General features: G+C 34.1%; 1 protein-coding gene across 1 annotated transcript in view; it reads right to left on the bottom strand.

The window, feature by feature from the left end:
• Positions 1 to 373: 373 nt before the first annotated feature.
• Positions 374 to 24099, bottom strand: part of LOC149788784 (uncharacterized) — a 56806-nt gene continuing 33080 nt past the window's right edge. Inside the window, exons 13-17 of the mRNA XM_089974905.1 lie at positions 21342 to 21365; positions 20718 to 20888; positions 17127 to 17474; positions 2489 to 2615; positions 374 to 1919 (exon numbers count right to left, since the gene is read on the bottom strand). Of these exons, the coding sequence (XP_089831031.1) occupies positions 1766 to 1919; positions 2489 to 2615; positions 17127 to 17474; positions 20718 to 20888; positions 21342 to 21365 (824 nt within the window). The 3' untranslated portion in view covers positions 374 to 1765. The remainder of the gene's footprint in view (positions 1920 to 2488; positions 2616 to 17126; positions 17475 to 20717; positions 20889 to 21341; positions 21366 to 24099) is intronic.

The following is a 24099-nucleotide window of genomic DNA, read 5'->3' as shown; positions in this document are numbered from 1 at the left end:
TTGATCATGTAGTACAAATCTGATGAAAAAGACAAATGGTAGAGTATTGGCGGTGACCTTAACGAATATGAATTATTACAGTGTTACTCTGAATCTTGATTGAATGATTCCGTTTTGACTACACGTATTATCTTAGTCACCATGTGGACTACTCTTTATTTTAAAGTAGAACATTGTAGTCTTTCTAGTTATAATTGACCACTGTTAATCTTAATCAACATCAGACTCAACATCTGATTATAATTTAGCCATGTATATAATGATTATAATCTGGCCACGTATATACTGTTTTGTTCTTAAATCATTTACATGACCAATGAGTGTAACTGTTGACCGGTTCTTAAGATTTTTATTTATAAACAAACGAGCATACTTTTGATAAACTCTTTTTATTTCAAGAAATATTGCAAACAACATTCTTACAAAAATAATTCATATTACAAACATTTAATTATATACCCTAACTAAAATCGATGCACTACTTGGATCACTTGAGTCATGCGACAGCTATAATCGAACATCGAACGGTTGGTGTAATCTATGAGCGAGCATGAAATTTCAAATCATTCCACATATTAAATACATTTAACACCATATCATTCCTTACATTTATTTTGTTTTGTACAAAAGATAAAGACTCCCCTTGCACTATACTGAAGAGGAATACAGATATATATTTTGTCCGGTACGTGTATCATGATGCTTCTGTGTTCCATGTGATGTGGTTTGATGTGGTTTTGATTTTTAATGTAGCTTTAACAATTTTTAGTCATATCGCTACGATGTCTGCAATGTGGCAGTTGCCAGTTTATAGTGATGTCTAGCACTGGGGCATCATGCCGCAGACATGTAACATGATGTCCCACCCAGTCACATTATCCTGACACCGGGCCGACCAGACCTAACACTAACATCTTAATGCTGAACGCCAAGCGAGGCAGCTGTTAGTAACATTTTTTAAGTCTCTGGTATGACTCGGCCGGGGATCGAACCCACGACCTCCCGCATCCAAGGCGGACGTTCTAACCAGTAGGCCACCGGAACGGTATTTCTGTGTTCGAAGTTTCTTTGCAGAATAGCAAAATTACAATCAGTTTGGAAAGCTCGTGGTTTCGTTTGAGCTGTCATTAAAGTCGAAATCAGCTGTAAATACTGTGAATACTCTATGATACAATTTTATTATTCCTAACATAAGTGTCATCCTCAAATTAGGGAACCAACACGAACAGCACCAACGTGTCTTACCAGAGTTTCAAAGTATCCGAGTTCTCACGTTTTCACTTTCCCAAGCGAAAGTTTCAAATTGTGTGATACGTCAATATTGAAGAGCAGATATCTCAGTTCGTGTTATAAAATGCAATACATTGTTATAAACTAAATGTAATATTGTTATTTGAGAAGGTGATAAAATTAAAGTAATAAACATCGTCATACTTATGAGGATAATGAAGGAAATATACACATCGGACATTATTAAGGTACAACAATATCTCTCTCTCTCTCTCTCTCTCTCTCTCTCTCTCTATATATATATATATATATATAACCTCCATTTTCGTGATTGGTTTAAACAAAACTATTCATGATATGGTTTCTATCATTTAACAAGTATTGTATCCATAACTATGTATTCCATCATCAGACAAGTGATCAACATATAATCAACATTTTGGGAATATATAATAGACCGGTTTTAGATGTCCTACTGCATTCGTCTTTAACGCATCTACAACCCCACCAACCCCTTGCGAAAACTTAAACATTCCTACATGTTTGAATCAGATGAACGGGGACAAACTTCCTCTCTAGGTACGTCATCTATAGTACAGTAATTTCCAGGCAGAGACGCGTTAAGTTCAGTGTACGCAGATCCTTCACCATTTCTCACCGGTCTCACGTACACTCTGTCTTTACGTTTTCTATAATAATGATAATAATAATAATAATAATAATAATAATAATAATAATAATAATAATAATAATAATAATAATAAATTAGTTGTAACTAGCCGACTGAGCCAACGTTTAATATGTTTATATTTGTCCTTCATATATTTGTCTCAGTCTATAACTACGACGTAGCTTTCGATGACCAAAAAAACAAAAAGTTTTGTTCATTCATTCACGTGTTCAGTATAGTTTTCAGTTTCACATATAACTTCATGTTTGTTTTCGATCAACCTACGGCTAAGAAATACATCAATTATCCAAACTATTTTCATTAAAGTGTCTTTATATACAACAACATCTAGTACAACCCGTGTTTTCTCATTTTCTCATTAACATATGTACCTGTCATTACCTGCTCCGATCTCTTTCGCATTAAAATGTACATCGATAACTTTCTGGTCCAATTTCTTTTCTCACTGATATACATGTTTTTACCTAGGCTGTTATATTTATAACTTTGTGAAATAAATGTACTGCTAACTTTTGTAATTCCTTGCCATGAATGCATATTTATTTATGGCAATATGCTTAAACTTACCTGTACCATGCAATGACAATGATTATAATCGCTGCAATGATGACGCATCCACTTCCAACGGCAACGGCAATCAATAAAATAGATGGCGATTCATCCAGATTCCCACGACCAATAATGGTTATATTGGCTATATTGATAAAGACAAAAAAACATGATATTATTAACTCATACGAAGAGAAATAACTCATTATAACTGTTGCGGCAGCTTTAACGTATTTTGAAATTATAAATTGCGTATTCCTTCCACTACAGAATATGTAAGTGATTCCAGCTAATGGTACATACATCAGGTACTCCATATCGTTATCACATAATCAATTCCAAAGTTATCTTTTTTGTTCACGTGATAATTTCAAGACTTTGTCGGATCATTTCTGAGACCTTATGTGTTCTGACGAATAAAAGCAGTTTGACGTAAAGTCATTCTGAAAAAAAAGTACTGTTTTTGGAGGAACGTGTTGTGATTAATACATACGTATAATATATTTGCCACATGCATTCCAATTCTCTGAAATCCAGTCTTCGTTGCAGCAACCACAGTTATGCAATAACTGTATAAAATATATGAAATGATGGATTGACAGATTATGAGCAGAAACTACCAATTAACAACTTATCCACGTACTGCTAGAGAAACCGACAGACACATGAGAGAAACTAAGGCATTGAGACATGAAAAAGAGGACATCTACTAAAATATTTTATAGTGACTCTGCATTCCTTCTCCAATTGTGGAATGTTTTAAGTCCTTGAATTCCCAACCTTCGCTGCATGAGACTAATTATGGTAAAGTTGTAAAGAAGCATTCAGTTGCTGTTGCGAAAACTGACAAAGTGTTAGAAACTACTGGAAATAATAAAGTAGGAGATAGGGTCACCGGCATGACTTTGTTATATAATTAGCACATCAATATTGCTTACATATGTGGCGGAGTCACCATAGCATGCTATAATGAAAGTGTAAGACTGATAGAATGGCATAACGTGTTCGGCGGTTTCGCATCCATAACTATGAGGTAGATTCAGCATTGTATCTAGATGTTATAGTTGCCCATGCTTGAAACGGGGTGGCCATAAAGTGCTTCTTGGAAATGTAATAGAAATGAATCTTCAGATTGAATTGATTAATGACAGTTTACCCCAAGAGAGCCGCGTTCTGCGACGGGAACGACTTGAATAGAAGGACTATCTCCATGCAGATAAGAATGAAATAAAATATTCCAATATCAGACTGTAAAGCCAGTATATAAAGAATGGATGCAATCTAAATGCTGAAACTATAGAGGACAAACATTGAGTAAGAAAAACGCACAAATGCACAAACACTTACTGAGAACATAAATCATTATACTCATTGTACTGAATAGTGAATCCTAAGCTGAAAATCAGATATGCCGATGTGCCATATCCTATCCAGACGTAATTGCCTTAGAATTGGTCGTTTTGGATCGGACACACATGCAGAATAAAATGTAATTTCTACAGAAACACTGATATAAAAAGCGGAATGCTCTTATCCAATATAAATAAAGCATTTGAAGCCTGGTGTACCGAAACAGCTCGCTGATTATTGCTAGATAATTGTTTATAGCTCTGAGGGGCAACTGTAGTTATGCATTGTAATCTGCACCTCGTGTCTATACGGGTGTACGTTGGGCGTCTTCAGTACTACGTAGCCACTTGAACTGTCCTTACCTATCTTAGGATCATGGGCATGCAAGTAGTCCATAGAAGTGTTTACCATAAATTCAGAAATGCGTAACATCCACTTCGCAAAGGTAAAATCATGGTTTAGAAAAAAGAAAATTATATTATCTGAGCCAGAAAATTTTAGATCCAGTAAACTTTCACAATTCAGTGTCATTAGACAAATTAACACCGTGACTTTTTTTGACATAATTATGACGTGTCAGAACAACTGGATTCTCACTTGACATGCACTAGTTTAATGGTCCAAAAGATTCAGGAAGTCCTTTTATGCACGAAACTTTATATGACTTTAGGAAATAATTTAATCTTGTTTTGTGGCATTCTAGCTTCCACTGTTTATGATTCTAGAATTATTCGTTAGTATTCTATAAATGGAGATGACAGAAGTTCCTTGTAAGAAGCAATGGAATATGTAACTTATTGAATATCAATGTAATTTTTCTCATTTTTATTTAGGTTCGTTGTTATTTTCAGCCTGAGACCCAGGCTTATCAATATACTGGAAGTCACCAAATACATCGTCGGATTGTGAATAACCATAGTTGTATTATGTTATTGTTGTGTATATTTAATATTCGCCTTGTGCATGCATTATCCTAACTGTATACAAATATCAAAATATTTTCGTAAGCTTTTACTGCATTAAGATTGTGTTAGGGATTTTTAATTTGCATTGTGTTTTGGTGTTTGTTCGTGATTATTTGATATTTAAATTAAAATTGTATTATGTGACTGCCTTCTTTAACAAATCGATGTTAGGTATACGGCCTTCGTGTCATGTAAGATAAACACTTTTATTTAATTTGAGTTCATCATACATACTTGGTTCTGATTTTAGACGTTTCTCAGCAAATTTGAAAAGTCCATTAAGATGACAGAATATTTGTAGCTTAGAATATTCTTAAAATGAACGTTTGACCCACATTGTATTAAAGGTCATTTTTATTCAAATTAATTATTCCTAACTTACCATCTGAGATCGAATCAACATTATTCTTGTGTTTAGTTTTATCTGAATAGATTTCTCATTAAATGTATTCACTTGAACTAGAAAGTGCTGATTATTGCATCTTGGATTATATCACTTTTTGGGACATTGTTATAAATTCAAGGACAGTTATGATCATATCATGTGATGCGTCAAGACCGTTACCATAGTAGCATATTCGAGGATATTGATACATTGGCACTTTGAAAATCTGAATTCTTTTAAATCACCACTGGAATTTATTTGGAACTCTATGCCTTTGGACTCGTGTTAGGACTTTCAGGACCTTTTTTGAATTCAATTCAAATACTGTAATTTCTTTTCAAATTTTAATTTCGTATTCCAGGAAAATAAATTCTTTGTTGAATTTTACAAAACCTTTTGCTTTTCACGCTTTTTCATAACTCAGTTTAAAACCATAGAGTCGTAACCATTTTCATAATCAAGGGTGCTATGGCGTACAAAAAGGTCCGTAATTAGGTTCTCCCTCATTAAAAGCTTTCCAAAGGAAACATAATATAATTGCCCTATTTGCATTGTTTTGTTTGACTCTATATTTTATTAAGAGGTTATCTTAATCTAAAGAAGGAAAACAACCATCTTAGTTCTATATTTTCAACAACGTATCTTGAATATCATATAATACTGTTATAATACATATAATTCTGTAAAGGGGTTGAACTATTCACTTCTTTTTGTCATTCCTGCGATTTATACTCGATGAACCGTTGTGTAAGATCAAAGGTAAGCAACTCAGATATGCAAATATCATGTGATATCTACACACACAAGCTATTTCATACTTACAGGGAGCTTTTAACAACATGTTGCCTAAATTATTATCTCAATACCCAAAAATAATATAATGTCTTTAATATTAGGCAGCATTTTCTGAGATAGCTTTACCAATGCATATACATCACTTTATACAATGTTTCTTATCCAGCTAATAACGTAGTCAGTATACGTATTGTACCGTCCACAATCAGCTTGAATTTCAGGCATGTCGACTGTCTGTCCAATATACGTAATAAAGTTGTAAACTGCTCTATGTCAATATTTCTGATGAAGAGAAAATGAATTTCATACGATTGAAACATAAAAGGATTAGTGCTTGGTGATTGAGATAAGAGGTTTCGTTTTACATCTTTTTTCTGTTGCTGCGGATACACCTACTTAAATTTGAATAACATGTGTTTTATAGATTGTTTACCGGTTCAGTCGTCTAGAAAACATTATAAGATTCTAACGCTTTAAAAGGTTCATATTGTCATTAGGATAAGTCTAATTTCATACTTCTTATCCCTACCACCGTTTCTAAAATGAATGATGGTTCCGTTACAAGGGTAAGTTCTTGTTTTGTACAAAAGAACACAAAAGTGTATACCTTTCTTTGTAATTGTAAACAGTATCAGAAAAAATATATGAGTCTTCAGGATAAAGTAATATAATCAAAATTTGTAAATCATTGTTAACAACGTTCCACAATTTACTGTTGACAATACAGCAGTCCTAAGCAAGGAAAAAATGAGAGTAGGCTTGCTGTACGAATTGGCTCACTAAAAGTTCTAATTTAGTGTTGAAGACATAGGATGACAAGAAAGGTTCTTAAAAAGACAGTGGAAATGTAACAGAGAGTTTACATTGATTTATATTGTCACAACACGCGTTTGATTAAACAATTCCTCGATCAATGCAACCGTTGGTTTTTGGGATGATGTTGTAATTCTTATTAACGCTTAGCCATGTCAAGCGGTGGAGTAGCATATAACGTCGTTATCAGTACTTCATTTCTTTATAATTGTTGTTTCGTAGGGAAACGCTTCATTAAAAATTGTTGTATGTACTATAAATTTGATATTTTGCGAGTGAAGTATACATTCACATGAGTTGAAACAACGATAGTATGAACATATACTATCCTAGTTTTACTGCCCGTCTCTGTCATTGTCTATCCATCATACTCGATCTATGGACAGACGTGGTGTGCCTTGAGTGACTGCTGGCTACATAGCAGGGCTCCTAGATCATGTGTCTACGTCACACCGACCACGCACGCTCGCAACTACCTTGTAAAAGGTATCACATAAGTCAACATCAATATACATTAGCATTCACGGGAATACATGATATATGTTTCTTCTTGCACGAAACTTGAGGATAATAGGTTTCTTTATTGGACTTGTATCACCTCATTCTGATGCATTCAGTTTTTGTGTTCAAGAAGGGAAGACGTTTTCGACTGAACGCCAGCATAAGCACACTGTGAGTCAGATTCATTAAATCCCCTATGTTGCTGTCTTATGACATATTTGAGGTTTAGCTATTAATAATTCTCACTAAATCCACTGACTTAATTTGATCAAAGTAGCATCAATCGTTTGCAATCAGTTTATAACATTTGGGTGGATCAGAATAAATTGATTTTGGAAATTTCTTGTCATAGCAAACATTGACATCGCAGGGACCATTTATCTTGGATTGATATAGCACATTAGTTAGAGTCGATTTTTCTTGTAAACAATTAATTATATCCAATTTTCAATATACATACAATTCCCAATAGCCATACAATTCACGTTTGCACAAGACAGATGAACATACCTTTTAAAACACTAGAAATGATTACAATCTGTTAAATAAAAATAAAAAACTACATAATGGTGCATGAATTTCAATTGGAACATATTTTCAGAAAATATCATTATCATCGTCTTTGTGTTGCGTTTTTTTATAGTCATGGTTACCACAATTCACCAAGTCTCAAACCATATTCCATCACGCTGAGTATAGTATGATTGTGGAAGCATGGGACTGCAAAGTTCACTATCTCGTCACCAAGTTGATCTTTGTTTTGCTTCCTAAATTAAGATGGGGGGATCGCTTCTTCTAAAGCAATGAAAATATGGATAAATATGCTAAGACTACCCATTTGATAATATTCATGGCATATAAGCTATTAGACGTCACTGGATACTGTAAATTGCTTCCTAACCCTCAGACAGACCCATATGGGTCTTCCGTTTTCACATGAAGAGAAACACCGAAGAAGATGGTTCAAATTCATTATTAAGAAAGGAAATCAGTATGAATGTTCGCAGACTAACTCGGATATATCATGACCATTTAGACTGTAACCGGCTGTATAGAAAGGGGAGTTTGAGGTATTTTAAGGTGTCATACTTTGCAAGGTTTTGCTGATTGTGAGATTAACAAGATTTGTTCAGCACACGATAGCAATGCACCCCGTATATATGTTCCGTAATAACATGGAAATAAGCGACAACACACGAGAAGCTACTGTGTAGTTTTTTCACATATCCAAGGAGCAAAGGCGCAAACCCAACTCGATGATAATGGAGTGTGGCATGTGTTCTGAGAAGAAAAAAAACGAGTATTTCAGTCCACTGAGACATCGAAAGCCCAAACTTACAATGGCAGGAGTAGATGTTTGTAAATGTTGTCCATCGGCGAAATTGCTTTCGAATGTATTATATTTGATTATTATACAACAAGGACAGCCTGATGGAGGATTATAACGTGGAAAATCGTGAAACATTATTTCAATGTAATATGATATTCCTAAAATGTAAATAATATAAATAAAAAGAATAATGGATATATCCACTTAAAGTTTATTGATGTTATGTCACCGGATTCCACTATAAAATAAACATCAATAAGGGATTCAAATTGCATATGGTTTTTATCTTGATATGAACACTGAGAGTTCCATGACAACTTGAAATACTATTATTTACAGTTGATGTTAAGATAGGCAGCTCCAAGTATTATTATGTAAGCATTTATTTTTGTGATTACAGATTGATGGGGACATTGATTGGATAACATATTAAATAGCTAATTTTGACTACTCGTTTTTTTTAACTTTGGGATGAGGTGATTTAATTTGGGTAAACATGTTATTGTGGTCTTTAGACCTTTCAAGATATAAAATTTATTATTTTTTACTAATTTTAATGAATTCGTGTTGAGATCATGCGTTTCCCCCTAGAACGTTTGACTCGACTGATTTTTGATTAGTTGGCTGTTAACAAACATAACCTTGATGACATTTTGAATGTTCTGGAAATTAGTAGTTGTCCCTCATCTTTACTCTGAAATTGTGGCTTAGTATTAGTCTTTCATATAAAGGTAGTGAACAGCTTAAGTATTTTCGTAAATTAAATAGCTGTAATGGAGAAAATCATTTAATTTAGCTCAGTATTTTGTTGTTGTCCTTTAAAGAGGATTTATTTATTTCAATTATTCATTGGAATTACAAGGTGATCTTAACCTGTAGGACTAATTAACTATTTTGTAATTACTGTGAATTCATTTAAAGGCATTTAGGATCATATCATTGTGATACATTAGTTGATAGCATATCAACATTATTCAAGACTTTTGGTACATCAGAGCAATATGTTTTGAAATCATTCGGATCACCACTGGAACTCATTTTGAATATTCTATATGTTTGTAGCTGTGATTGATCCTTTAGAGCTATATGTTATTTAATTCACAATTCTGTAGTTTATTTATGCAAGTTGACTTAAAGTTTTGGCAGTTCAATTATTTGTTAAACGTGTTGGAATTTTGTTACTTAGTTTAAGATTATGGAGTCGTACCAGTACTGTGTGACCTTTTCTAGAAGACACGGATTCAAACAACTGAATCAAATATGTCTCCGATTACTTATGAAGATATTTGTACAACGAAGAAGCGTATCACTGAGTCATCAACAGCTTAGATTTCACAGCATACTACAGTAACTACATTGAAAACAGCTAATTAAGAGAATCTACTGGCTGAGGAGCAAATATAAAAATAGAATAGTCCTTGCCATTTGCATATGTATGCATGCCTGATCAAAGGGCTGATAATTTCAAACTTCATTTACAGTGGTTGCAAAGAAAGAACGAAGCCATGCATCTCATTTGGTCCCTGCACAAGTTATTGAATTCTATAACCTCTTTTGCATCATATGAATAACTCATTTCCACACAAAAGCTAATATATTCATTAACGATAGAAGGTATATACAGTGCTGACTCTCACAAGACATCTTCTTACATTTTCCGCACATGCTGTATCGGATGCTGGATGAAACCATCACAATGTCTTTCATCTGGCTGGCTTGTAGCAGCAAAATCTGTATTAAGAGATGACTAAGTCTGCCTGTCTACACATTTGTATGATCGGAAATTTTTTTTAGATATTAAACATATCAAATCCTTATATGCTTGGTATAAAAAAGCTGTCAGGTTAAATTTAAAATACTAGGAAACCTTCATTGTTTAAAACATGATCTAATTACATCATGAATCAATTTTCGCAACTCTACATCGGAAATAGATGTCCCGGTGGCTGCATATGTTGTATTGTAAAAGTAGCTACCACACGGTTATTATTTTGTGTAAATGTATTTTTTATTTCCATTTTTTAATATACATATTTATCATATGCAACTGATACATGTGTGCATGGTTCCATGCTTTTCTAAAGATATATTTCCAGATTATTTCCAGGTTTTGTCAGGATGAAATTAATTGTTTCAATGTTCACAAATGACCATTTATGGTTGGAAATATATTTTAGATTGTAAAACATGCATTTTCTAAATCTGGGGTGTTTCGCTGTCAAGGCTTTCCAAGCTATCTAAGTCAGAAAAGATGATTATGTACAAACCAGAAACGTATCACACCAGGCAAGTTTGTCTATTTTCCTACAATTTGGCATGTAGGATTATTTCAATGTACAGAATACAGTTTCTGACTTTACTTTGATTACCTGCATTGTGCTGGTATGTGGAACCAATATAATGAACATAAATTAGTTTTGTTTAATTTCAAAACTTTAATTCTAAATTATCATTATATATATATATATATATATATATATATATATATATATATATATATATATATGCATGTTAAACGAACTCGATAATTCCTATCACTATATGAAAAAACGGTAAAATCAAAATATTAGAACTTTATCTTGAAACAAAAACAAAATCAACCTAAATTCAAATGTGTCAATACAATACCAAACAGGATTTATCAAACAACCTACACTCAAATGACGATTTGATTGAAAATCAATCGTTAAAAAACATCTACAAAATGGTTAATATAAATTTGTGGAATACAAAACTTTATAATTAGACATAGATGTATAAACAAAGAACGAATTATTTGTAAAATCTACTGGTCTTCTTGTCATTCGATAAACCAGTCCCCAAACTGGTATTGATATAGGGGCTACTATCGTTGTTTAAAATATAAAATACAAGGGATAACAATTTTCCATTTCTCCTGCATTCTATTCAAGATCTGAAAGCAAAGTTTCAAGTTACATGTCAATGTATAATAGTTTTGCACCAAAGTTCACCTCAGAGATTCTACATTTTGGTCAATAAATATGGATTAAAACGGAAAACAGTTTTTATTCCGTTTTTCGTCCCAATATTCCACCCATTTTTCACATTTGGAAATGTAGGCTCGGGTGTGGGGTCCGAGCAACTACACATCGGAAATTTAGAATCTTTCACCACCATGCGGTAGCAGCATAAGGTAGTTGCATACCAGCGGGCCTAGTGAATTTAAAGGACGTTATAATGACTTATACCTGCATTAAATCGGTAGGAAAATGATTTATTTTTTTCAGAAATGGTAAGTATTATAATCCTGATGTCTTTATTCCACTTACATACTAGACGAAATTACAACATAGATGAAAACGGATACATTATTCGCCATTTGCATTACTAGTCACATGACTTCACAAAGCTCAAACAACTACGTTGAAATTCCATTCGTCATGTGATATCAACAATTCCGTTTTAATGTTATTGTGCAAAATTTAAATTATATTAAATGCACGTGAGAGACAGATATATTTGTAAGTAACACAAATAATACAATTTTCAACTTATTTATTTTGAGAACAATAAGCCTGTTGCTGTCGCAGCTATCTGGCCAATCACATTCATCACCCATAGAGAACGTCAACTTGGTTGTCACATGATACAACAAAACCTCGTGGACCACGGAATACATATAGAGAATATTGTTCTTTCGTTTTGCCGTTTGTATTACAGCCAGTATACAACATTTAATACAAGTTTTATCCTATCGCATTTGTGGGTTGTGATATTTGTGTAATCGTGCGACTGGCGATGCAAATACGAGTACCATGTCAAATGTCGTGACTGCCGTAGTTGTGTCTTATCTTTCAGCATATTAAATATATGTTTTAGTGATCTCAATTTCTAAGACAATACATAATTGTAATATCGACTTCAATCAGGTATGACTTGATTTAATAAAGAACTTATCGAATACCATCTGGTAAGCGGCTAAGCTTTGGGGCCACCATGTCGGCCTCTTGTGGTGCTAGACTGGTTTTAGTACCCTCCAAGTAAGGAATAATACTGATATCGAGCAGACTGTGATCAAAATCTACTAGAAGAATATAAGGCACTGATTGTTAGGATTGACTCAACAAATATGTGTACAGAAAACGATCCGTACTGCAACCGCCGAATAGTTTGGTCAGAACTAAATAAATTTAAACCATGATCAGTTCAGTTAGGATTCACTTGTACTTAGCTTGTAAAAAGGGTAAGTCGACTTTAACAACGCTAAATATTTGTTTGTATGCTAATTGTGTAGAACACTTCTTACTTAAACGTGTTTAGCTAGTTTATAGTTGGATGGTCACATTATTTAAATTTCCAGGACAAGCATTTATTTACATCATGGAATGTATTTTGACAAATATGGTTGCTTGAAGTGCTAAACCAATAACCCTACATCATTAAATGCATCGATTCCCAGCTTAAAAGGATACCAAAGTTGTACCATTTATTTGGCGTCAGAAAAGGTTGCCACATAAATGAGGTAGCATAGGTATTATTAATGGAATATGTGTGCATGGACATTGTCAAATGATGGGGGAATTGAGAGACTACAAAAAGTATGGCAGTTTAAACAAGCCATTCCTGATGAACTTTATATGCATTCCATGGAAGTATCCATTCACTAATATGTGCAAATCACATAACGATATTTGAAATAAAGACATATAAATCGGTGCAAATTATCAAAAGATTTTACACTTGTTTTAAGTATGTGCCGAGTTTAGTCTGCTCTAGTTGTTCTCAAGCTGTAATGGCATGTCTTTCTCCACTGGTTTTCATTCAAGATATTTCCCTCCGCTCCCTCCTGAGGGTCACTTGGAGCTCTAAAGCAAGCTAAATTATTTAGTATGTTGACAACAAATGTTTCACATCTGAGTTTATTATAGGGTGTGTTCGCTCTCTTTAACACATAATAAATGCAAATGTACACCAGTTGTCTTGGTAATAAACTTTTATATTTTAACGTACTTCATATTTCTACAATTGGTGTATTTATGAGTACTTTTCAAACTATTAAGAATATATTTTAATCAGTGTCATCATGCGTGCATAATCTCCTACTTACGTTTCCATTTGATGCTACAGGTGATAGAAAGCATCTACCTGTGCTCTGAAGGTCTTATTTCTTACAAAATGGAAACATTCACGTGCACAACTGAAGTCTCTGTTTCTTTGTAAGACCATCAGAGGATGTGTTTCAATATTTTAGAAGCACATCAATTCAAATAATTTTCGTACAAATAAAAATATTTAAACAGAGTTAGAACAAGTAGTTCTAAATGACTTATAATACTTCCTCTCTAACCAAAAAGTGAACAGGAAAGGGACCACAAACAGAAGGAATCAGAAACAGGAGAATATCGTACTAACCGTTTTTGACACGTTGCGTGATTTGTAGCGTGGTTGTTTTCTACTTCGATGCACACAATATATAGCACATAATTATGCAAATTTAGGTTCCCTTCATTCTTCAAGAGATCTACTGATCACTACCGAGCATGTATTTCAAGATGGAGACGGTATATTCGTCAGGCTACATACGAAGATTTCTGAGCGCTCGTATTTCATAATGAGATATTCTACATACTTCGTATTAATTACAAATTGCCTTTTACATCGTATTTATTAAAATTAGATAGATACATGTCAAAATACGATCATAAGAAAATTCACTCTCATCTGCACTACTAAGAATTTAAATGTAAGGACAATGTACCAAATATATAACACCTCTATACTGTGTTTGTCATACTACCTGACCTATTTAGGTCATACTTATCGAATAGTGATGCAGACATAGCAGCAAATAATTCAATACAAATACTAGTTATCAAGTCATGTTAACATTTGTTCTTCTAAACTGACAGGTTTTTGTTTTCGTGGGTCTAATACTATTTTTCAGCTAGCATATTTGTGGAAAAAGGTTCTGGGAAGAGTCATCAGCCCACAGGAAGCTAATGAAAACCTTTATCCCATACCCACTAAGCCAGGATTCATACCCACACAGCATGGGTGAGAGCAGTGAGCTGAAAATATGAGCACTTCTGACCACCAAGCCATCTTAGGGCCAATCGCCGGCAAGTTTCAACCTTTACAACATTTGTTCAGCCCCGAAAGTACTTTCCAATATGTCATATTTTCATTATTATGTAAAGACATTTTGATTCATAGAATGTTATTTCTCAAATACTCTGCCATGATAACATTCGCCTTGCAATGTCAAATAGTAGGTCGCTGTGATTTACTTTTAACCAAAGGAGTATGCTTTCTCAAAATAAATTCAGCCATGAACATGTATGACTACATGATTTAGTCTGAGAATCGGAATGAAATTTCCATTCACTGGAGATCAATGTGACCTCCTTTTTCTTGCTGTTGTAGCCTCGATTATGAGTAAACCAATCAGATTTTGTGGGCAACAGTTTTAGAGAAAATGAACAGACACTTTACACATAATTATTCCAAGAATGGCAACACAGTGACAAAAGTGATGTCTAGTCTGTTTCAATTTAGCTATGAAGTTGAGTCACATTATGTAGACAAGTCTCAGTTATGCTGTACTTTGAGACACATTATGAATGTAAATCTCAATTGTGCTAGGCAGTTGAGTCGCACTAAGCAGGTACATCTCAATCATGTATGAAGTTGATTCACCCTGTGCAGACAAGCCTTAATCATCCTATGCAGTTGTATCACATTATACAGGCAAGTCTCAATTATGCTATGAAGTTGAGCAACACAATGCAGGTCAGTCTCATGTATGCTACGTAGATGAGTCACACTATGCAGGCATGTATCCATTATGATAAGCTATTGAGTCTTAAATATGAAATGGTGGTGAGAAAAAAAACTTGCTATTAATTCTGCATGTCTATATTGCACAATCCTGTAAACGTTGCCGCTGTCCTAATGTAAATTCTAACAATCTGCAGATAACATGATTTAGATAAAAGGTCGTCAAATATACAGGCATCATCAAATACAACAATAAAGTAGACACAAATGTGTAAAATACTCACCTTTTCCACATGAGGTGATATATTTGTACATGCGTTCCAAATATTCACATTGAAATGCATTATAAATTACAGACGCATGTGGAATACTAAATTATAAACAAGCACGCATTAAAAGTGGTAAGTTTGGTATTTTTTCTTTGCACATTCATGTTTTAATATTTCCATTTTCAATTCCTGCCAAGACAGTGAACCGTAGTTATTATTTAATACTACTAGCATTTTGCAATTTTAATTTCGGCAACTGTTTCCTGACTAGATGCGTCAGAATTAGACCAAATAAGTACTGCATTAACTTAAATTCTGCATATGATATGTATGGCAGTCAGTATGTTTAGTGGAATAACCCTGGAATGAAGCGTCTACCCAAGGGAAGGTAGAGGCAAGCTTTCTCAGATAACCACCAAGCATAGTTTCCAACCCACAGTGACAGGAGTGAAACCTCAGCGAGCACATCTGACCACCCGCCCACCAGAAACCAGTCTCCCAAGAACAGGTTTGGACGTTTATTAAATGTGTCCGGCCCAAATATATTTACTGCTGTTTACATGGAACAGTTTGTCATATCCATTTACATATCAGGAAGAGCAATCAAAATGAAACATTGGCTTTCTAACTGACAAGTCCTGAACATTCATAAACATTATATATTCAAAACGAAAAGGCACTGTAAAACCAAATTTCACTATATTCTCTTCTTACGGGAGGCGAAAATAGGTGAACGTTTTTAACAAAGTATACTTAAATGATGTGTGTGTATTGTGTTTTTCTGCACGACCGATAAAGGTTAGAACATTAATTCCCAGACTACATCCAACATTAAACATATTAGAGTACATGTTCAACAATTTGGAAGAACACAAATACGAAAAGTCAACTATTTCACAAGATTTCTTATGTCACTAAAATGTCCAAGTACTCTTATATTACTGAAAACTATATGAGTAACAAAGTTATAAGCAAAGCATCAACATCATTATAGTGCTTTTACAACAAGTATGTATATATAGATGTATGTATGTGTGTATATATGCGTGAGTGAGTATACACAACCAACACTGAGCTATATTGATCAAGATCATTACTCTATGTGCATCACAACAAGTTTATATACAACACTGCACTGCATTGAATTATATACACACCCAATACTGAATAACACAGCTCAAGATGACTAGAGGCAACTCAAGAACCATACTGGATATACAAACTAATTCTGATATTTGTACACACTAGAATCTGGCGGGCTGTTGTAAAGTATGCAAAAGTATATCTGGATATATATGGCTAGACTCTAATCTGCTAGATTTATGCATTCAATAGCATATCAGGATATGCACTGGCTTGGTTATAATCAGTTTCCGTCATGTAAAACGGCATATCTAAGTCTATATGGCAAAAATTAGATCCACTGTAGTTATGCTACAACAGCAAATCTGGAGCTCTACCGTTCAAAGACATACAGAAACTTGAATGAAATTGAATCCGTATAACTTACGTGGGTACATAATTTCAGTGAAGAGTTTCATGCTGATGATTCTTTGGTCAAATTCGTGGTACACTCTCACCGATAGATTCCCCATCAGTTGCTGGAACAGCCTATCTTCATGGCTTGTAATTGTACTTGTGTCGATAACGATATGCGAGCTACCCATCCTGAGCTTAATTATTTGTGACCATGTGCCCAATAGGAACTCATCTGGGTATTTTTTTCCCCCAATATACCAGTCATATCGAAGGTTACTCTGCTCCAAAGGATCTGTTTCAGCTAAGATCGTAAACTTGATGATGTCACCTGGCTGTATCTTCTGCTTATCTGGTAAACCGGACAAGATGTTGATTGGATCTGTAATAATAATAATAATAGTAATGGAAATTAGAAAGATGGCAATAACAATAATAGTAAACAAGAAAATATACTTTCATGCTAGACCTTATGGTCATGATTTGTTTCCTATGATATTTGAAATTATTTCTGAAATTCTTGGAAGGCGCCGGATGGTGTGGACACATTATTCATGGAAGCTAAATGGAGGTGGGGGAAGGCTTATCATATATTGAATAAAACAGTCCATGACAAATATTAAGATAATGCGAAATCCTATTCTTTTTTATTACCTTATATTTATAGTTAAAGTTCGAAATCCTATTCCTGTTTACTTTATTGGCCTTTGTTTGATCAACTTGTATCACGTGAATTATTTAAATCTTATCCGTTTGTTCACCACATACCACTCAGTTGCAGAAAGACAATTTGACTGATTTAGAGGGGTGAAAAAATACACATGTGTCATATATCAATATTATTTGTGATGCTGAGCCTTCAGTGCTATACATTATCAATGAATTCATCAACGTCCTGGTGATTGACCTCTTGAAGGACCGTCAGTTGTAGCGTGTTGCCATATAGTATGTGTTGACATCTTGTTTGTATTTTTACAGGTTACAGAAAAGAAATGGACTTACAATCTATTCATTATCCTTAACAAGATGAAATCAGTTCCAAACCTGTTAGTTTTTAGCTTTAGTTTAAATATTTAGGTATATTCAAAGTGCTCCATCTGATCATATGCAGGAGTAATCTTTGTCACCAAGACCTTCTTTGCAATGTATGAATACTTTTGAAATATCTTATTTCATGTCTTCACTTAAATTTGGAAGTCATTATGATTTTTTCTTCACAACATATAAAATAATACAATTAACTTCTGCAAGAAATATCTAATAGACAAGAAGTCAGTTTGGGAGCAGCATACATGCCAACCCCTGGTGATGAAAAAATGTAATCCAAGTAACCAAAATGAGTAATCAGAGCAGAAAAAAGAGTAATCCACATATAACATGAGCATATGTAAAAAAATTACTTATTTATCCCTCTGGATTTTTAACATCAATTACTGTTTCAGGTTTTCGTATATAACACTTTGAGCTTTAGAAAGCAACAGACTCTCATACTGCATTTCAAAACACTTTGTAACAGCTGAAACTATACATTTTTTGCACCACAGTAGAGCACTAAGTGCTGGTTCTCAGAGCCTGGATGTGAATACAGTGTTATTTTTGTTAACATTACTAAATAAACTCTCACAGTCAGCATTAGAACGGCAAATAAGCAATATTCCTTTCATAACCTGGCAAAGAAGAGGAAATCTTTTATCTTCCTGTTATTGTGTCATTTAGCTGTGAAATAAGATGAAAAAAAAACTCTGTCCACATGAAACACATTGTCAGGTAGAGCGCCAACTTGATACTTAAGGAGTTCTCCTTTAAACTGAGCAGCAGCCTTTCCTGCAGCATGGTGCATTATATAACAGAGATAACATGATATGTACAATGATGGAGACATTCTTCAAAATATAAAATGCAACTATTTTATGAATTCCAGTCATCACTGATGCAGTATCAGCCAAAACCCATACAGTTTGGCCAACTTATGTTTATTCAAAGTGTTATCAAGCAAATTAAAAAAGAAGATCCAGTTGAATCTTTTGTGAATTCTGGCAATGAAAGAATAGCACTCTGATTTTGCCCTTTTCGTTGTAAAAGTCTCTTCCACAGACTTTGTACAACGTTTTGTCCTAATCACTACTCCTGTTTATTGCAATAATAAACAGCCCAGTTGGCATGGCTTCTGCAAATTTAAGTGAAGATATGTCTGTTAAATACTTAATCTTAGATGATTTTGTTCTTGCACATATATATTTTCCGTAATTTTGGAATCAGGAAACATCCATTTGAACAAAGGACCAACGTAGTCTTAAACCGCTAGGGTTAGTCCGTGTTCTATTAAGAACTCGGTAGATTTATAAAAGTCGTGTCACAATTTAGTTCTGCTGTAGAAAGACGTTACATTAGCATTGGAGTTAGTAATGTGAAGCAACAGAGAGAAGCTTCATGTAACACGTGGTTATGTATTGATCAGTAATTTAACTCGTACACGAAGAACAAGTCCGGAATGTCGGGCTTACATAGATATATGTTGGTGGTGGCTTAACATGCTGATGGAATGACATAATTTGGATGGAATTGGCAGCTGAATGGAGACTTCAAACAACCTTCTCAAGAGGTGTTGTCAGTAGTGATTTGTTAGTCTCACAGAAAGTGCATATGCCTGCATCCGCTGTCTTAAATGAATTTTCAAGTTAATATCACAGCAAAGAGCTAAAAACTTGTCATGGTTAAGTTTTGTTTTGCATCGATTGTTCACCTCTTGTCTTGATACGCGTATTTTATGAAAACAGTATGGATACAATGATATATCGATTAATCATTTCACCCATTCTGATTTCCACATAAATGGTTGTTTTATTAGACAGACAGACTGATTATCACTCGAATGGTATAAATATGAGTCATTTTGAGTGATTCTCGTTTTTGAGGTACTTTATTAAAAACTGTTTGAACTAGGCTGAGATTCTGAATTTAATGAACAACCTTTAGATGTCATGTATCAATTTCTGGGTGAGTGTTGGGGAAATATGCAAATTTGTTTCAAGGAGCATTCATATTTCAGAACTGGGCAATCTTTCGAGCTGTGAACGTTTCAATGTTTTGTTTAAAATGATACCCTTTTGCACTCCAGGATGTATTATTACAGGCTTGATGCAGCCTCATTTAAATGTGAAATGAAACACTAAGATAGATAGTTATCTGCCATTCTTTGGAGATTGCCTAAACAATCCACAGTATCTTTCACACTTCATTCTTGATACTAATCTGATGACATAAATAGGTCTGTTTACTCCTATGCTCACTGCACTGACCTGCTTGTGTTGTTGTGCCTTAAGATATCAAATTGTTTTAATTTTAATCAAATTTGAAATACTTGAATTATTTCTCAACGAATATATACAATCACATGCTACAAGTTATTTGTGTTCCAATCCTGCAACTCTGAGAGATGTTTGTGTTGCTTGCCAGAAATTGTATCTATATTCTGTTTTTGTCACTCATATTTTTACACAAAAAGATGTTTCAAAATAAATGTTTTTGTGCTTTTATTGGTCTGTTGACCATTAACTGTTAAATATGCTCTTTTAAACTTAAAAATGTGGTAGGATTATAACCTCTAAATCTGCCTGATGCTTACCAAGTACTGTGAGGCAGGCATTCCCAAATGTGATCCCCACAATGTCTGGTTTCGGATTTGGGCCGTACTCTCGGAAGTTATGAACAAGACACTGTAGACACACTGTGTCAGTCTTCTTAACATTTGGAATTGTTAACTGTCGTAAATCAGCTGAGAAATGATACTTGTTGTCTGGAATAAATAAGTAAATGGAACAAGTGAATGAGAAAACACCACATATCAGTGAAGAAAAATGTGTATGTGCCAATTATCTGAACTGTTTTCTTAGGCAAACAAATGAATATCTTCAGCCTTACAGTTTTAACTTGATATTATCCAAACAATTACATGTTGTCTAGTGAGTGAATATTTCAAAGGTGTAAAGCTCGTTTGAAATTTTCTTTTTTACAGAAGAAAAACAAAAACAAAGGGACGGCCATTTTCCATAATGGAAGATATTATTTATCTACAAATAAAACTATAGTTCATAAAAGCAGAAAAGGAAAAATCTTGAAAACTTAGGTTGATAAAGTAAAAGACATGGAAATTACTCGACAAATCGTATGTCAAATGAGAATCTGCAGAAATGATGAATTTAATTTAGGAATTACACTGGTAGATACATATACCAAATTACAAACTTACCTATCACTTTATCTTTGTCATATGCTGTAAAAACAAGAAAAGCAAAAAATAGTGTGATGTGATGTGATTAGGATTTTTAACGTAGCTTTAACAATTTTTAAGTCATATCGCTACGATGTATACAATGTGGCACTATATAGTGATGTCTAGCACTGGGGCGTAATGCCGCAGACATGTAGCACGATGCCCCACCCAGCCACATTATCCTGACACCAGGCCGACCAGTCATAACACTAGCGTCTTAATGTTGAGCGCCAAGTGAGGCAGCTGTTAGGACCTTTTCTGCAAGTCTTCGGTATGACTTTGCCGGGGATAGAACCCACGACTTCCCGCATTCGTGGCGCACTCTCTACCCAATAGGCCACCGGGGCGGTCGCGAAAATATTAATCATTTCCTCCTGAATCTACTTATAAAGATATGCTTGTCCTAAATGTTCTTATGTTATCTTAGAAATAAGTAGTGATCTGATTTATTGCATGATTGATTTAAATACCTTGATTGCATGTAAAAACATGCATGTTCTACTTTTAAGTGTTTTGCTCTTCTCTTTGAAGCATTGGTTATCCAGAAGGCATCAAAATGCTACAAAGTGACAAAAGTCGATGCTAACATGCAAATAACTGAAACATTAACCAGCGTTGACTGACCATTAGCCAATGCTATGGCTGACATAGCTGCATCCTATGGAACGAAACAGTGCATAATTGGATTGGGATTGCAGTTAATAAATTAATGAGTAATCAGATATAACGGATCTCTTCAATCAGAACAACGAACAAATGCATTTCCTCATCTTAAAAATAGGATAATATTCAACGTTATGATGAATAATTATAATCATTATGCGAGTCATGCAGATCATTAAATTTTAACTCAATATTACTGTTCAGAATTTAAGATGTTGTCTACTTTAACAAAATCACTAGTGCATGTTTTTGTGGTTTTTCTGGATATTAACATAGCTTTAACCATTTTTGTCTCATATCACTATGATGACTGCAGTGCGATAGTTTATAGTAATGTCAAGCCCTGGGGCATCATGCCACAGCAATGTAGCATCATGTTCCACCCAGACACATTTTCCTTACACCAAGCCAACCAGTCTAACACTAACCTCTTAATGCTGAGCACTAAGTGAGGTAGCTGTTAGTACTATTTTTATAAGTCTTTGGTATGACTCGGCCGTGGTTCAAACCCGCGACTTCTTGCATCAGAGGCAGATGTTCTAACTACAAGATCACCAGAATCATGAAAATCACTAGTAATGATAACAGATATACATTATTTCATAAATGATTCACTACTGAAACATTTCAGTAACTGCACATTTAAGATTGGATAATGAAATATTCCCTGTTCACACAGATAAAGGTAACCTTGTCCTTTCCAGTTTGATCATCCATAGTATGAGTGCTAGTTACTATATATATATATATATATATATATATATATATATATATATATATATATATATATATATAAAGAGTCATAATCTCTCAGAAAATGTATTGTAACATAATGTTAAGTGTCCTCACGAGTATTTATGAATTCTCTCTCAATAAATGAGCAGGTTGCTTAAGCATGCTACTAATTTAACAATATAGACCACACACGGACTTAGAAAGGCCCCTTCAAAAAAGCTACTCTTAATTTGGAACTTTCCTTTGTATTCTTAATAAATGATTTACCCATACATACTGATTGGTGCTACAGTGTGAAATCTTGGTAACAAGTATTTAATGGTGTACCTATTACAATGAGATCCATTAAAATATGAAACTTGGAAAGCACCCGATTCTCTTAACTCTTACTTCCTAACACTGTTGAAAACATTCGACAAAGTGAAAAACAGATCCAAATTATTGTTACATTTAAGAAACCCATATCTTACAGATTAATAAAGACTGCTCGTTTAGAGGAGGCTGAACAATAATATAGACATGACTCAAGGTTACTAATTTTATGTCCACATATCTAGTCCTATACTCCCGATCAATACTGAAAATGAGTATTTAATTGTGTGAATGTCAATATCCTGGTTGTGGATAAATTTTCAATCTTCAGTGATTTATTCAGTTGGATGTCAATTGCTTTAATCAAATGCCTCAGAGAAGCATGACGATTATGACTGAAGGTAACCCCACCCCACAAAATCCCCACCTTTCACTTTGCCAAGAGAAATCACCAATATATGATTCGTTAAAGATTTTTGAAAATAAAAAAACAAACTCCCATGTAATCCTGAAACCAATTGTCTAGTTAACATTTGTCTACGAGCCATAAATGGCAAGATATCTAGTCAGAAAGATGATTTTCTATTAATTATTTACTCATTCTGCTGATATCAATAATTTCTTACAATTGCTCTAGTTTGGTTGATGTTTGATATGTATGCCAACAACTTGCCTAATCTCTTTAATGATCCATATTTACAATATAGTTAATCTATTAATAGTAATCTATCACAACAATGAATAGTCATTAATAGTGAATCTTTATCACAGAATAAATAAAATAAATTCAGTCATATCGCTACAATGTCTGCAGTGTGGCAGTTTATACTGATGTCAAGCACTGGGGCATCATGCCACATAAATATAGCATGATGCACCATCCAGTCACATTATCCTGACACCAGGACAACCAGTCCAAAATCTAATCTGTAAATGCTGAGTAAGGCAGCTACATGTATCGATTTATAAGTCTTTACTCAACCAGGGTTGTTAGTTAATCATAAATGTGGACACAGTTACCTTC

The sequence above is a fragment of the Sinohyriopsis cumingii genome, chromosome 11 (genome assembly GCF_028554795.1).
Source record: "Sinohyriopsis cumingii isolate HCF-2022 chromosome 11, ASM2855479v2, whole genome shotgun sequence".
Taxonomy (NCBI): Eukaryota; Metazoa; Mollusca; class Bivalvia; order Unionida; family Unionidae; genus Sinohyriopsis; species Sinohyriopsis cumingii.
The sequence above is the reverse complement of the archived record's forward strand: the minus strand, read 5'-3'. Positions and strand labels throughout refer to the sequence as shown.